General features: G+C 38.3%; 1 protein-coding gene across 2 annotated transcripts in view; it reads right to left on the reverse strand.

Moving 5' to 3' along the window:
- Positions 1–474: 474 nt before the first annotated feature.
- Positions 475–16,829, reverse strand: part of kdsr (3-ketodihydrosphingosine reductase) — a 49,451-nt gene continuing 33,096 nt past the window's right edge. For both annotated transcript variants that reach the window (XM_043689609.2, XM_043689610.2), the window contains exons 9-10: positions 14,614–14,715; positions 475–7,429 (exon numbers count right to left, since the gene is read on the reverse strand). In XM_043689609.2, coding sequence (XP_043545544.1) covers positions 7,310–7,429; positions 14,614–14,715 — 222 coding nt within the window. In that variant the 3' untranslated portion in view covers positions 475–7,309. The remainder of the gene's footprint in view (positions 7,430–14,613; positions 14,716–16,829) is intronic.

Here is a 16,829-nt window from a genome sequence, read left to right on the forward strand (position 1 = left end):
ATTATAAGAACACAAGGTCAAGATGAAAAAGTGATCTCCTAGCTTTGTAAAACTGGGCAAAACATGATAAGTCTACACAATTAGATTGTGACACAAAAGGTTATATTTTCCAATTTAAAAAACCTCCTTTCACTTTTGCAACATTTTGATTTAGCCTATGAATCAAACAGGATACAGTTCCCTCCCCTCTTCCACAACACTCCAAGAAAATGAACATATATGTGTAAAGTAAATTCTAATGCATTCTATAGGTAGGTGCAAAATATAAAATCAAAACTTAATATTCATTGCTGCTAGGTTACACTAATTAGGATAGTTTTTGAAGAAAAGTGGGTTTTAATTTAAGATCAAAAATATTTATACAGGTGAATCACATTACATTTTAGTATATCTTCGAGTATATGGCTTGATGTATATTTATTCTCAAGAGCTAGTGTTAAAAACATATAAATCAGTGCAATCTTAAATTCTGCCTCCTTCTCAAAATGTTTATTGTAGAAAAAGGAAAACAAAGAATACATTAAATGTCAAATACATGATTTCAAGATGCATCTTTCAACTGGCGTTCAAGAATAATATTGTTTGTTGCACAATATTTAAATTCCTAGGACTAAGACTATAACCAGAAAACAGATTGCTCCAAATTTTATTAGGGATTAGTAACATCCAACATAACCACAGTACAAGATAGAGGAAACCTTTCTTTAGTTATCAATAATTTTCTCAAAAATCTTAGGCACCTTTATTTTAGGTATGATTTAGGAATGGCTGCAGTGATAACACAAGACACCGCCTGAACATTATTACAGCATTTCCTTTAAAATGCCAATCTCAATATCAATTGTACAATTACCAGAAACAGATAGTTTGAACTGTGAGATTAACCATGCTATGGACAATGAACAATAAGTTTAGTTAACATACATCCAAACATAGTTTTTATAAAAATGACTGCTAGATGAGGAGTTAAGAGGAATGAAATAGATTTAAGTGTCAAAATTCCTGTTATGACACAGGATCTAAAGGAGTGAGACATCACACTTACAAAATTTAAGAGAAGTCACTTGGCAGTAATTAAACCTCATTACACTGCTAAAACGTACTGGCATTGGAATGAATAGCACTATTGGTTCCAGTATAGTCAGTATCTACCAGATAAAAGAATGGCAATCTCATCTCATTCCACACACCTTATGCGGAGTTGCTCAGCAAACTCAGTATGGCAAGCGTGACCAAAGAAAGTTGCTGCCTAATTCATGCTTCAAGAAAAGTGAATGCTGTCAGCCTTATCTTTAATTCTACTCAACATCCTGGCCAAGATCTTACGATTTTTATTATGTAAAACTCAAAAGCAAAGTTTGTGGGAAGCAGATAGAAGTAATGGAAGAGGAGCAAATAAGATGTACTAGATTATAGAAATGATAAATGTAGTTAGAAACTGGAATAAGATCGCAGAAGTTTCATTGAGAAAATTTTAAGAGGCAACATGATAGCCATTTTAAGATTAAGATAAAGTTTAGAAAGCTTCTAATGTCTGGAAAACCAAAAAAAGGCACATACTTGAAGTCAAAAATGAACTATTAGAAAGTGGAATTTGTAGCCATAACCTTTGTTGAATCAAAGTTCTTTACCCATTAGTTGTTTGATAAAAGCGATATATTAAATAGGGGTATAGCAAGCAGTACAATTAGATTACACATTTAATGCAAAGAAATACAGACAAAACTTAATAGGTGAATTAATTCTTTGTGCTGTAAAATTCTATATATTTATCACTTTGATCTTTGGAAAAGATATCCGCATTCATCCAGAATCCCCGACAGCTTCAAAAACCATTGTCCGTTGCGTATCAAGCATCATGCAGCTGGCAAACAGAGGTTATTCTTAGACATTCTTGCTTAACCAACTTATTTTCTTGACACAAATAGCCTGAGTTGAAGATATCGCTCACCCTTCAAAATATCAGGTTTGATAGACACCAAAAACACTATTTGTGGCACAATAAGATCAAATAGCTAGGCAACCTTCAGTTAAATGCCATAATGATCTCATTATTATCTTGGTCATTAAGAGCTTTCAGTGAACGCAAATGAAATCTCAGCTCCAGGTGAAGTGGTAGAATCTGTGAAAATTGTCCAGCCCCACCATGTAACTAAACCTGACTACAACACTTGCATGACCTTGGGGGTGCAGATTCATAGTGCGTTTAAGGGACAGTCACATGTAGACAGGGTGGTGAAGGTAGTGTTTGGTACACTTGCCTTTATTGGTCATTGTATTGAGTATAGGAGTTGGGATGTCATGTTGTGGCTGTACAGGACATAAATTAGGCTATTTTTGGAATTCTGTGTTCAATTCTAGTCTCCTTGCTATTGAAAGATGTTGCAAAATTTTAGAGTGCAGAAATGATTTACAAAGATGTTGCCAGGATTGGAGGGTTTGAGCAATAGGGAGAGGCTGAATAGGCTGGGGCTATTTTCCGTGGAGCAGAGGGAATCATTAGGGGCATGGAAAGGGTGATTAGCCAAGGTCTTTTTCCTCAAGGTAGGGGAGTCCAAATCCAGAGGGCACAGGTTTAAGGTGAGAAGGTAAAGAGTTAAAAGGGACCCAAAGGGCAACTTTTTCCACACAGAGAATGGTGCATGTATGGAATGAGTTGCCAGAGGAAGTGGTGGAGACTGGTACAATTACAGCATTTACAAGGGATTTGGATGGGTACATGAATAGGAAGGGTTTAGAGGGATATGGGCCAAATGCGGATAAACAGGACGAGATTAAGTTAGGATGTCTGGTTGACATGGATGAGTTGGACCAGTCTGTTTCTGTGCTGTACAACTGACTCCATACAATAATACAACACAGAACACAAAGTTATACGGTCCAACAAAATGTAAAACAAACCACTCTCACTACCCAAAATATAAGTGCAGAGAGAATAATATTTATTGAATACCTATGTTACTAAAAAGAATTACAATCAAATTAAGGTAATAGGTTTGATTTTTAATGATGAATATTTTCAGGTCTAATAGATTCACACCCCATTTAACTATCATTTCCATAAATGAATCATCATTCAAGAAAATGTTCAGCATAGGACTCTGAACATTACTAGTCAATAATTGATACTTTACAGTGAATCTAATTCCAGATACAGATATAGAACTGAAACAGGACTAATTTGAAATGAGTGTTTCTTTCCATTTTCTAAAAGAGGTAGGAGTCACAACAACTGTGTATTTAAAAAGGTTCTGGTTATATTACAGTACCTTAATGATTTTCCTTTTGGGTTGATATCTCAAAAATACAGCATTTAAGTTACAACCGGGTCACCTGTAAGACTCAAGCTTCCATGTTTTCTGTTTAATTTCATTATCCACTTACACCTGCAATCCTGCAGCTAATTCATGCACTAAATACAAGTGAAAAGTGGGACGGTAAAGCAAACCATTCCAACTAACATATCAACAAAAATGTGCAAAATTTGATATAATAAAGTCATTACTTCAATATTTAAACATGGTGATAGAACAGAGCAAAAAACAAATCAAGCAAAACTTGCTTCAGTACAAGGTAGAGTCCATTAACACAGACCATCATGGTCAAAGTTTCTACTAGCTTCCAATCACAATTTTAAAAAAAAAATGAACACCTCATCAACTGCTAGACATCCAAAGCCAGGCAGTTCTACATCAAAAATCAGAATTGGCGTCTGGAACAGTGAAGTTGAAATGTGTGAAACCTCTAAATAGTCAACACTCAGGCACCCTCTGTCCTAATGCGATCAAAAGAAAAATTGTACAGATTCTTTATAAAATTACAATGGAAGCAACACCTCACTGTCAAACAATACAGAAACCTAAAAGAACTTAAGTCACACCAGGGACAGTTTGCAATCACAAAGTCTGGTCTGAAAACAATATGCAGGTAATGAAAAGTCTCAACATTATTTCAAGTGGATGCAATGTTATAGACAGGAAAAGATTTATGAAGTAGCACAGATCAAGTGAATTGGTCTGTCTAAACAATAGAGTATAGGGCCCCCAAAAGATCTAGAGTTGATCTGCTTGTTGAAACTCAGGAGATGGAACATATACTAAATGAATATTTCATGTCAGTTTTTACTGTGGAGAAAAAAAAAATGAATGCTAAAGAACTTGGGAAAATAACTATCGATGTTTAGAAAATAGTTCTCATTACAGAGCAGGAAGTGCTGGAGGTCTTAGGAAACAAAGCTGGTTAAATCTCCAGGATCTGATCAAGTGTATCCCAGGATGTTGTGGAAAGTTAGGGAAGAAATTGAGGGGCCAGGAATATTTATATCTATAAACGACAGGTGAGTGGCTAGAGGACGAGATGGTGGCTAATATTGGACCTTTATTTAAGAAAAGTTGAAAGGTGAAGTGTGGGAACTACAGTCTGAGGAGCCTGACATGGGTGGTGAGTAAGTGTTGGGGGTGATTTTGAAAGATAGGATTTACAAGCATTTGGAGAGGCAAGGACTGATCATGGACAGTCAGCATGGTTTTGTGTGTGATGGAAATCATTTCTCACAAACTTGATTGAGTTTTTTTGAGGAATAACTAGGAAGATTGATGAGGGCAGAGCGTTAGATGTGGTTTATTTAGACGTTAGTAAAGTCTTTAACAGGGTTCCGGGGTGGACTAATTAGCAAAATTAGATCACGTGGGATTCAGGGTGAGCTTGCAGATTGGATACAAAATTGGCTTGATGGTAGGCGTCAGAGGGTGGTGGTGGAGGATTGTTGTTCGGACTGGAGGCCTGTGACCAGCAGTGTTCCACAAGGATTGGGTCCACTTTTGTTAGTCATTTATACAAACTATTTGGATGAGAAGATAGGAGGCTTGGTTGGTAAGTTTGCGGATGACACCATAATTGGTGGTATAATGGACAGTAAGGTTATCCAAGTTTACAAAGAAATCTTGATCAATTGGATCAACGGGCTGGGAAGTGGCAGATGGAGTTTAATTTGGATAAATGGAAGGTATTGCAGTTTGGCAAAAACAAACAAGGGCAGGATATATACAATTAATGGTAAGATCCTGGGTGGAGCTGTAGAAAAGGGAGTCCTAGGGGTTCAGGTATAATTCTTTGAAATTTGCATCACAGGTACACAGGGTGGTTAAGGTGGCATTTAGTACACTTGCTTTCATTGCTCAGACTACTGAGTATAGAAGTGGGAATATTATGTTCTGGTTGTATAGAACACTGGTGAGGCCTCTTCTGGAGTACTGCGTGCAGTTCTGGTCACCCTGCTAATAGGGGGGATATTATTAAACCTTGGCTGAATGCTCTCCAATTTATCAGGATGTTGCAGCGAATGGAGGCTGAGTTATAAAAATAGGCTGGATAGCTGGGACTTTTTTCACTGGAGAGGTGGTGGTTGGGGTGAACTTTATTAAATGAGGGACATTGATAAGATATTCATTGCAAGGGTATTTTGCCTAACTGGGAGAGTTCAAAGCTAGGGGACATACTTTTAAGGAGAGAAGAAAGTTTTTTTTAAAAAAAAAGACTGAGGGGTAACTTTTTTTTTTACACAAAGTGGAATGAACTGCCAGAGGAAGTGGTGGATGCAGATCCAGTTACAACATTTCACAAGGCATTTGGATAAGTACTGTACATGGAGGGATACAGGTCAAATACAGGAAAGTGGGACTAGATTAGTTTGGGAACATGGTTGGCGTGGACAAGTTGGTCTGTTTCCATGCTATATGACTAACTTTCAAATAAATAAGACTGTGGTCTTGTAGCTCTTCTTTTTAAACACATTAAAAAAAAAATCCAAGATCTACCTTCTCTTTGATAACCACCTGAATTTACTTTAAAAGGTTCAACATATCAGCCTGAGTTCAGTGATTATACGCTCACATCAAGTCAAAGACTTGCCAGTTTCCACTGCAAAGACTTGCCATACTGTTGGAAATGCTATCTTTCAAATGAGATGTTAAGCCAATGCTCCACGAACATGGTTCAGCAGATGCAAAGGTCTAAAAAGGGCTAATAGCAGCATTTAAACAGGGTAACTCTTTCTCATACCCTGGCCATTGTTTGTCCTCCCCATGCTCTAAGTTGTGCAATTAAGTTATTTCAAGTCCATAGTTGCATAAAAATTACAGCAAATCGCCCATACCATACCAAATGCCAACACCAAAACGACAATGCATTGGTAACCAATTATCTGGTTATTTCTCTCATTAACCTACATGCTCACAAATGGTCTGTTGTATTTCCCTACATTACAAAAGTGACTATGCTTCAAAAGTATTTAACTTGATGTAAAGAGCTTTGAAACATTCAGAGGCAAGTATTTCATTGTGTAGATTACGTTATTATCCATTTTATAGTTATTTCGCTGGATTAACAAGACTTATGGAAATACACCATAGACATACACAGGAAAAAAACTCAGTCGAAATATTAAATACTGAGGCTACAGAATCAGATCAGTGGTCAACACAAAATTAGCAATTTTGAAAAGGAAATTATTAATTTCTAAGTAATGCCATGCGACATGATATAGTTTGACTATTTCACAGAAAGAGTAAAGCATTTTATTCAATAGTTTACATATCACAATTAAAAAAATGCTCATCCAACTCTTTGCAAACTCTAACAATTGAAGCGGAAATATTGTTCAGTTAATGTTAAATTGTCATGGGCTGAGTGAAGGCTTTTAACAGTTTTAATGAAGGTTTTAAAAAACAATATTGGGGGGTCACATTTAAATGCTTAGCAACTATCTGATGGAACATTTGGTCAACCCGTTACATATACTGTACTCATTAGATCTTTAAAACATGCCAAAGGATTCAATTTCAAATGGTGCCACAACCAAAGCTAGAGAAACAAGTTACAAGGGCAAAAGAAAACTCCATTGCTGATTTGATTGAAACATCAAAAATAAATAAGAGGACATAGAATTTGGCTTCATTTGCCCTCTCATTTAATTTGGACGGGATGGGAAGGGAAGGGGAATAAATTGAACAATTACAAAAATAGTGCCAGCACAATACATAAAAAAATGCATCTATGATTTATAGCCTTTCATGTGCACTTCTCCCAATCAATGCTGGTTATAAATTATATTGCAATTTCCATTCAAGGCATCAGAGTCGTACTGCTAACGTACCACTGTGGTCTTCTCTTTGTACCACACAGTAAGACCCCACTCCAACCTGAAAGATCTGATGCCACTGAAATCAGGAGTGGAGGGGCAAGACTGAAACATTTCCTTCGATATTTATTTTTCAAAGTCTGATCCTTAACCTCCAAATTCAAGGAGAGATTAATCCTTCTTTTCCAAGCCTATACACTTTTCTTGCTGTATCATACAACGACGCACAATGCTGTCAAAACTTCCCAAGTAAAACAGAGCAATTGTGCGGAAAAGGCCCATGGTAACAATCTAGAAAGAAAAGGAGATACATCATTAAGACAATGTTGAAAGTAATGTTTGTTTAAAACACAAGAGTTCCATTTCCTACCTTCAAATTAGAGTCTTGAAATTGACTGGTTTACAGAGTGACATACTTAAGATTTATTAAGTTTCATTTGTTTATTAAAAAGGTTTCACGCCTCAGGAAGATCAATCCAAACATTATATGAATATAGGAGTTATGATTAGTAAATTTGAAGATGACATCAAAATTGGAGGTGCAGTAAGCAGCGAAGGAGGTTACCTCAGGAGTAGTCATAATCAGAGATGTACAGCACAGAAGCAGATCCTTTGGTCCAACCCGTCCATGCCGACCAGATATCCCAACCCAATCCAGTCCCACCTGCCAGCACCTGGCCCAAACTCCTCCAAACTCTTCCTATTCATATACCCATCCAGATGCCTTTTAAATGTTACAACCATATTAGCCTCCACCACATCCTCTGGCAGCTCATTCCATACATATACCACGCACTGCGTCAAAAAGTTGCCCCTTAGGTCTCTTTTATATCTTTCTCCCCTCACCCTAAACCTATGCCCTCTTGTTCTGGACTACCCTACCCCAGGGAAAAGACTTTGTCCATTTATCCTATCCATGCCCCTCATGATTTTATAAGCCTCCGAGCTGATTCAACGTCTCTCTATTGCTCAAATCCTCCAACCTTGGCAACATCCTTGGAAATCTTTTCTGAACCCTTTCAAGTTGCTCAACATCTTTCCGATAGGAAGGAGACCAGAATTGCACGCAATATTCCAACAGTGGCCAAACCAATGTCCTGTACAGCTGCAACATGACCTCCCAACTCCTGTACTTAATACTCTGACCAATAAAGGAAAGCATAACAAACACCTTCTTCACTATCCTATCTACCTGCAACTCCACTTTCAAGGAGCTATGAACCTGCACTCCAAGGTCTCTTTGTTCAGCAACACTCCCCAAGACCTTACCATGAAGTGTATAAGTCTAGTAGGCATGGACGAATTGGACCAAAGGATCTGTTCCCATTAACTGGATGGGGAAAAATAATTTTACAATCAGTTTGTACAACTAAAGTGAGTCAAGTTGAATTTTCCAGAGTTTAAATCAAGAACCAGAATTAGAACCAAGCTGGTGATTAATCAAGAAACGGCTTTCAGCAGATGGTCTGAGTACTTTCAAAACAAGATTGAAAGATTTTAGATACCAAGGGAATTAGTCATGGGACAGGAAAATGGAACTAATGCTGAAAGTTTACCCCAAACTTCAATTAAAGGGAGCAAAAGGTCAATGGATCATATGGCATACACCTGTTCCAATTTCCTAAAATTCTACAACAACTGGATCACATGACACCTCTATCTCCAGACAATTAAAAATATATTTTGGCTCAGTCTTCATAAAGGAGTTACAAAGTCAGGGAATGCAATATAAAGAGGGAGGAAGTAAAGGAAGTTGATATTATTAAGGAAATGGTATTAGAGAAATTAATGGGTTTAAAAGGTCAATAGCACCCGAACAACCCAAGAATCTATATCCCAGAGTAAATATGGAAGAATCCCTAGAAATAGTGGATGAGTCTGGAACAGCTCCTATGGGACGAAATGAGGCTAATAGAATCCCACTATCTTAAAAAGAGTGAAATGGAGAGCGAGAAAACAGGGAATTATAGACCAGTTAGCCTAACATCAGTAGTGGGGAAAGTGTAAGAATCCATTATAAAAGATTTCACACCAGAGCACTTGAAAGAGAGAGACAGGATCAGATATAGACAGCATGAATTTACAAAAGGGAAATCAAGCTTGCAAACCTACTGCGATTTGGAAATAATGTAATTAGTACAGCTCAAACAGCAGCCATTGGATGCAGTTTACTTGGACGTTCAGAAAGCTTTTGATAAGGTCCCATTAAGAGATTAGCATTAAAATTAGAAACGCATGGGATTGACATTTTACAGATGTGGTTGGACAACTGGTTGACATACAGGAAATAAAGAGTAGAAATAAACTGTCGTCATTTACAAAGCAGCAGCAAGTGACTAATGGGGTACCACAAGAATTGGTTCTTGAACCTTAGCTATTCATAATGCACAAGAATAATTTAGCAGGGAACTAAATGTATTATCTTCAAGTTTGCAGACAACACAAGGCTGGGTGGGATGGTGGACTGTGAAGATGCAGCAGAGATGCTTCAGTGTTGTTTGGACAAGTTGAGCGAGTCAGCAAATGTATGGCAGATGAAGTATTGTGGGTAAAATGTGAGGTCATCCACTTTGGCAGCAATAACTGGGAGATAGATGATCTGAATGTTGTTAGATTGGGAAATGAGGAGGTGCATTGAGACTTGGGTACCCTTGTACCAGTTACTGAAAGCAAGCATGTAGGAGCAGCAGTGAAGAATGCCAATAATATGTTAACCTTCATAATAAGAGGATTTGAAAACAGGAATGGTGATGCCTAGCTGCAACAGTACAGGGCCATGGCGAGACCACATTTGTGTCAGTTTTGGTATTTCTGAGAAAGGATGTTCTCAGATGGCTATGGAAGTACAAAAAGGTTTACCAGACTAATTTCAGGACTAATATTTGAACAGCGATCAGATCAGATCAGATCATTTAGAGTTATATTCTGAGGGGGAAATCTCAGAAACCTGTAAAAGTCTAATAGGATTAGACATAATAAAGACAAGAAGGGTGTTGTCAATGACTAGGAATCTAGTATCAAGGTCACAGTTTAAAGCTATGGAGTAGGCCATTAAGGATTGAAGATGGGGAGACATTTCTTCACCCAGAGAGTAATGAACCTTTGGAATTCTCTGCCAGAGAAAGCGGTTGAGGGCCAAAACATTCAATGTTTCCAAAGAGTTAGAAATTGCTCTTAGAGCTAAAGGGATCAAAGGGTTTGACAGAAAAATTGAAAACAGGGTACTGAGTTCATGATTAGCTGCGGTCATATTGAATGGCAAAACCGACTCAAAGGGCTAAATGGCCTATTCCCACTCCTATATTCTGTCTCTATAATGGATCCACTGTACTTGAGATGTGGTGTCACCAGTTCCCAAGCAAAATACAAACTTATCTTTATATTCAATTCTCTTCATAGTAATTGGCAATAAATAATTAGCTTTATTACTTGCTTTACCTGCATTGTTTTGTATAAAGACACCCAGATTCCTCTGACCTCTCACCATTTAGATAATATGCTTCATTTTAACTCTTTCTACAAAATACATAATTCCACATTTTCCCACATCTTACACCATTTAATTGCCAACTGACCAAACCTATCCATATCTTTTCACTGCCTCCTTATCACTTATTCACAATATTCTTTCCAAACTATCAGCGAATTTGGCAACCATACTCTCCAACTATTCTTTCAAGGGATTTATTGTAACACTATTTGTTACATCTTGCCAATTTAAAAAGACCTATTTATGTTAGTATTGTTAGCCAGCTAATCATCCATCCATGCCAATACATCCCCAACATAATGAGTTTCTATTTTCCACAGAAGCTTTTGATTTGAGTACATTTTTAGCAAACTTCTGATAATGTAAGTACTGTATAACCACTGGTCAGCCTCAAAAAAGCCAATAGATTAGTTAACCGAACTTCTCTTCTACAAAACCGGTTGCAGTAGGAAATTATTATAAATATATGTTGTTAATGGTGTATTTTAGTAATTTAGCAGTAATTTTTAGTTCTGGGGAGATAAAATGTAAGGCTATTAAAATGCTATGCTTTAGAGACTGCCATAACACTGAAGAAATGACAGTTCAAAAGTTTTAAAAAGTCAAAATAGAAGAGTTATGAAATAGTGGATAGGCTTACTTAGCTAAAGAACTGAACATGGTGTCCAGAAGGTATGCAAAAAGTGCAGTCCAGAGAGTATTTATTTGATAATTGAAGCTGAATTGTTTTAAAGCATTCAGCAAACCCTGAAAGATTGTAAAATTGATTTATTTAATCAGATCAGAGAGTGTGCAATTCTGGCCTCCTTCCTATCGGAAAGATGTTGTGAAATTTGAAAGGGTTCGGAAAAGATTTACAAGGGTGTTGCCAGGGTTGGAGGATTTGAGCTATAGGGAGAGGCTGAACAGGCTGGGGCTGTTTTCCCTGGAGCGTCGGAAGCTGAGGGGTGACCTTATAGAGGTTTACAAAATTATGAGGGGCATGGATAGGGTAAACAGGCAAAGGCTTTTCCCTGGAATTGGGGAGTCCAGAACTAGAGGGCATAGGTTTAGGGTGAGAGGGGAAAGATATAAAAGAGACCGACGGGGCAACTTTTTCCACACACAGAGGGTGCTACAGGTATGGAATGAGCTGCCAGAGGAAGTGGAGGAGGCTGGTACAATTGCAACATTTAAGAGGTATTTGGATGAGTATATGAATAGGAAGAGTTTGGAGGGATATGGGCCGGGTGCTAGCAGGTGGGACTAGATTGGGTTGGATATCTGGTCAGCATAGATGGGTTGGACCAAAGGGTCTGTTTCCATGCTGTACATCTCTATGACTACGTTCTAAATGTCATAAACTGATCTAGTTGCCAGTTTAAGGACATCCTGAACAGACTTGCCCTCTAAGAGGTTGGCAGAGCTTTGGAAGGCTATCAGATATCAATTTGTCTAGTTAGCTGCTGAAAAACCTAGCTGCAGTTTGAACTTTATATTAAGTTTGATCCATGCTGAAAACAGAGTGGAAAATCTAAGTTCAATATTCACCGAGTGGAATGCAGGTGGGACTCTATTTGAACTTTGAGAACAGAAGCTGGAAAATGAGTTACATTGAAACTAGTGGAAGGACCTACAAATGGCACTCCACACAGAGTCTTGCAACAAAGAAAGAAACTAGCAGATTCACTTGGAAGTATGAAAAAAATATTCACAAGGGTTTGACCAAGATATGTACAATCAAGAGCTAGTAAATTAGGGTTTAAATGTTTGAGAATTCCCAGAGCAGAGAAGAACTAAAAGTAATTCTTGCATATAATTTAAGATATCATGACATACTGAGCTCAAAGTTTTTGAAGAGGTCATTGTAACTGCTGTTTGATCACTTTGGCAAAGGAATATCCTGATCATAGATGATCAATTTGGCCAAGTTTAGTTACTCCTAGCATCACTGCATCCTTGTTACAAACACGGACAAAAGGAGCTGAACTGCAAAGGTGATGAGCCAGTGACTGCCCTTGTTATCATGGCAGCATTTGACTGAGTGTGGCATCAAGAAGCTCTGACAAAACAGAAATCAGTGGAGATCAAGGGCATAACTCTCCATTGGGTGGAATTCTTAGTACAAAGCAAATTGGTTGTGGATGATGGAGGCCAATCATCTCAGCCATAGAACATCACTGAAAGAGGTCCTCAAGGTGATGTTCCAGGCCCATTTTCAGCTGCTTCATTAATGACATCTCCCCCCCCCCCCCCCCCCATCCATGAAATCAAAAGTGGAGATGTTCACCGATGATTACACAACGTTCAGCACCATTTACAACTTTTCAGATACTGATGAGTGGTGAGTAACATTTACAGCAGACCAAAGGCAGACAACAACCATCTCAAAACAAGGAGACAATCATAGAATTCTATTCTATTACAATCCAATCATTATATGAAGGTGCTGGTATTAGAGAGTTCACCTGAAAAAGGAGCAGTGTTTTGAAAGTTTGTGATTTCAAAACAAACATGTTGGAATATGACTTGGTGTTGTGAGATTTCTGACTTAATCCAATCATTGGCTCTTGACATTTAACGGCATTACCATCTTACTGAATTTCCCACACAATATCCTGGAGGCGATCATTGACCAGAAACTGAACCAAACTAGCCTTAAGGTCAGTAACTAAAACACCAATTCAGAAGCTTGGCATTCTACTGTGAATAACTCATCTCATCTCCCTAATGTCTGTCCATCCTCTGCAAAAGGGACAAGTCAGGAGTGAGATAGAATAAATTCCACTTGCTCATACAAGTGCAGCTCCTACATCACTCAGGAAGCTGGACACCAAACAGACAATGCAGCCTGTTTGATTAGCAAACCATTCACTACCTTGAGCATTCATCCCTCTACCACCATTGCAGCAAGGTGCACTACAGTAACTCACTGATGCTGGTCTGAGAGCAACTCTCATACTCAGGACCTCTGCCACCCATGTACATTACAGCAGATGCATGGAAATGTCCTACAAGTCACAAGTACCCTTCCAAGTTACATACCATCCTGACTTGGAATTATGTGCTCTTAAACCCTCAAGGACTGCAGCAGTTTAAGGCAGCGACTCCATGCAGTTAGTAAGGGACAACAAATGCTGGCCCAGCCAACCCAACTCACTTTCAATGAACCGAAGAACACAAAAATTTTGGGGGAAAGTAAGTAGCAAATCTAACACCATGGTGCATGTAGGAATAAACTATAGTGTTAAATAATTGTATTGCTTTATTTAACTTTTTTTTTTACAATAAAGCTTGTGCCTAGTTTTAAAGAAATGCTACTTTATGATGAAGCTGATTTTTTAAATTGAGATGCTTGGATTTCTCTAGGAGAAAGTGAGGACTGCAGATGCTGGAGATCAGAGTCAAGAGTGTGGTGCTGGAAAAGCACAACAGGTCAGGCAGCCTCCAAGGAGCAGGGGAAATCAATGTCTTGGGCATAAGCCCTTCATCAGAAAATAAAGGGCTTATGCCCAAGACATTGATTTCCCCTGTTCCTCGGAGGCTGCCTGACCTGCTGTGCTTTTCCAGCACCCCACACTCTGCTTAGATTTCTCTGTAAAATGTTAACAGTCCTTTACCTGATCATAACAGGGATCATTCATTTGAGGCACTGGAGTTGTACACTAATCTAGAATGTGAAGAGACTCAACTATTTTTAAAAAAACTTTATTTGAAAAGGTGAAGAAGGAATACACTAGAGGCCAAACCAAATTTCATTTCTGTGTGCAGCTGAAAGAAGTGCAGGATACTAAACTGAGATCTACACAAACAGCAAGATTTCAGAAAACTCACTCAAAGCTGCAACTATCAACAATTTTGGGCCTAAAAAGGAAAAACTGACTACTAACATTTATAAAATCTGGCAATGTTTAAATAAAATGTACAAATACAAAAGAAGAACTTCACTTTGAATAGCTGTCAGAAATGAGAGAGTAATAAAATGTATTATAAAGTATTCACGTACCTGCTGAAGACCCTCTGTAATAGTGGTGACAGGAGACATACCACAGGTGAGTGATGAAAGCATATACCCATCAGAACCAACTGAGCTGTTAAAGTTTCCTTGCTGATTAAAGGGCAAGATGACAGAGGCATGAAAAGAGAGGCTTATATTCATCACATTTAAATTGCAGACATATTTTAAAGTTACGCTCAATCCTTTGTACAAATATTGGAAGTTTAATTCTCATTATACAATCAAGTGATACAGTTGCACATATAATTCTGTGATTATAATATATTATGTTTAGAAATACATAAGTGGCAGACAAGTTGCATCTTAACCCAATAATATAATTAACACATTCTGGTTGTAAAGAGGTAATACAGAAGGCAGTAAGCGGGTTCATGTAAATTCGGTTGTGTGAAATATACTGGGACATTTCCTATTTAGGTTAAAAACAATGACTGCAGATGCTGGAAACCAGAGTCTAGATTAGAATGGTGCTGGAGAAGCACAGCAGTTCAGGCAGCAACCAAGGAGCAGGAAAATCAACGTTTCGGGCAAAAGCCCTTCATCAGGAATATGCCTGATGAAGGGTTTTTGCCCAAAATGTCGATTTTACTGCTCCTCGGATGCTGCCTGAACTGCTGGGCTTTCCCAGCACCATTCTAATCATTTCCTATTTAGCAAAAGCAATTTAATTTGGTAATAAATTTACTCATGTTCTCACAGATTCATCACATACCAAGTCACTCAACTCTGCACAAGAATGTTTTGGTTCTTAGGATTTGAGCAAGACCAGAAATACCATTTATTTGTCGTTAGCTCCAGGAGGTTTGTAGTTCCTCTCCCACAATCGTTTTTATGACTAAAGTGGCAAATTCCACCATATCAAAGTGCCTTAAAACACAACCACAGTATTGGATTGGATAAGGTTTCCATTCATAAAGTATATTAATAAATACTGTTTATACAATATCTAGTTATTGAAGTGAATTGCTTCTAAGGAGAAGGACATGGAAGATACAGAATGTAGGGAAATAAATGGTGACATCATGAAAAATGCCATATTACAGAGATATTTGCTGAGATATTTGTATCATCGATCGTCACAGGTGAGGTGCCTGAATACTGGAGCTTGGCTAATGTGGAGCCACTGTTTACAAAAAGTGGCAAGGAAAAGCCAAGGAACTATAGTCCGGTGAGCCTGACATCAGTGGTGGGAAAGTTGTTGGAAGGAATCCAGAGGGACAGGACTTATATGTATTTGGAAAGACAAGGACTGATTAGGGATAGTCAACATGGCATTGTACATGGAAAATCATGTTTCACAAACTTGATGGAGTTTTTAGTAGAAGTAAAAAGGAGGATTTAGGAAGCCAGAGCAGTAGACATGATCTATATGGACGTCAGTGAGATGTTCGACAAGGTTCCTCATGGGAGTCTGGTTAGCAAGGTTAGATCTCATGGAATACAGGGACAGCTAACCATTTGGATACAGAACTGGCTTCAAGGCGGAGGGTGGTGTTGGAGGGTTGCTTTTCAGACTGTAGGCCTGTGACCAATGGAGTACCATAAGGATTGGTGCTGGGTCCACTACTTTTTGTCATTTATATAAATGATTTGGATGTAAACATAGGAGGTATAGATAGTAAGTTGGCAGCCAACACCAAAATTGGAGGTGCAATGGACAGCGAAGGTTACCTCAGAGTACAATGGGATCTTGATCAGATGGGCCAATGGGCTGAGGTAGTGGCAGATGGAGTTTAAATTTAGGTAAATGCAAGGTGCTGCATTTTGGAAAAACAAATCAGAGCAGGACTTATACTTAATGGTAAGATCCATGGGAGTGTTGCTGAACAAAAAGAAACCTTGGAGAGTAGGTTCATCGCTTCTTGAAAGTAGAGTCACAGGCAGATAGAATAGTGAAGGCAGCGTTTGGTATGCTTTCCTTTATTGGTCAGAGTATAGAGTACAGGAGTTGGGAGGTCATGTTGTGGCTGTACAGGACATTGGTTAGACCACTTTTGGAGTAGTGCATGCAATTCTGGTCTCCTCTTTATTGGAAGAAGGTTGTGAAACTTGGAAGGGTTCAGAAAAGATTTACCAGGATGTTGCCGGGGAGGAGAGTTTGAATTATAAGGAAATGCTGAATGGGGTGGGGCTACTTTCCCTGGAGCATGAGAGGCTGAAGGGTGACCTTATAGAGGTTTATAAAATCAGGAGGGCTTGGATAG

This window comes from Chiloscyllium plagiosum, unplaced genomic scaffold (genome assembly GCF_037043375.1).
Source record: "Chiloscyllium plagiosum isolate Xiang-an unplaced genomic scaffold, Cpla_swu_hap1 HiC_scaffold_5, whole genome shotgun sequence".
NCBI lineage: Eukaryota > Metazoa > Chordata > Chondrichthyes > Orectolobiformes > Hemiscylliidae > Chiloscyllium > Chiloscyllium plagiosum.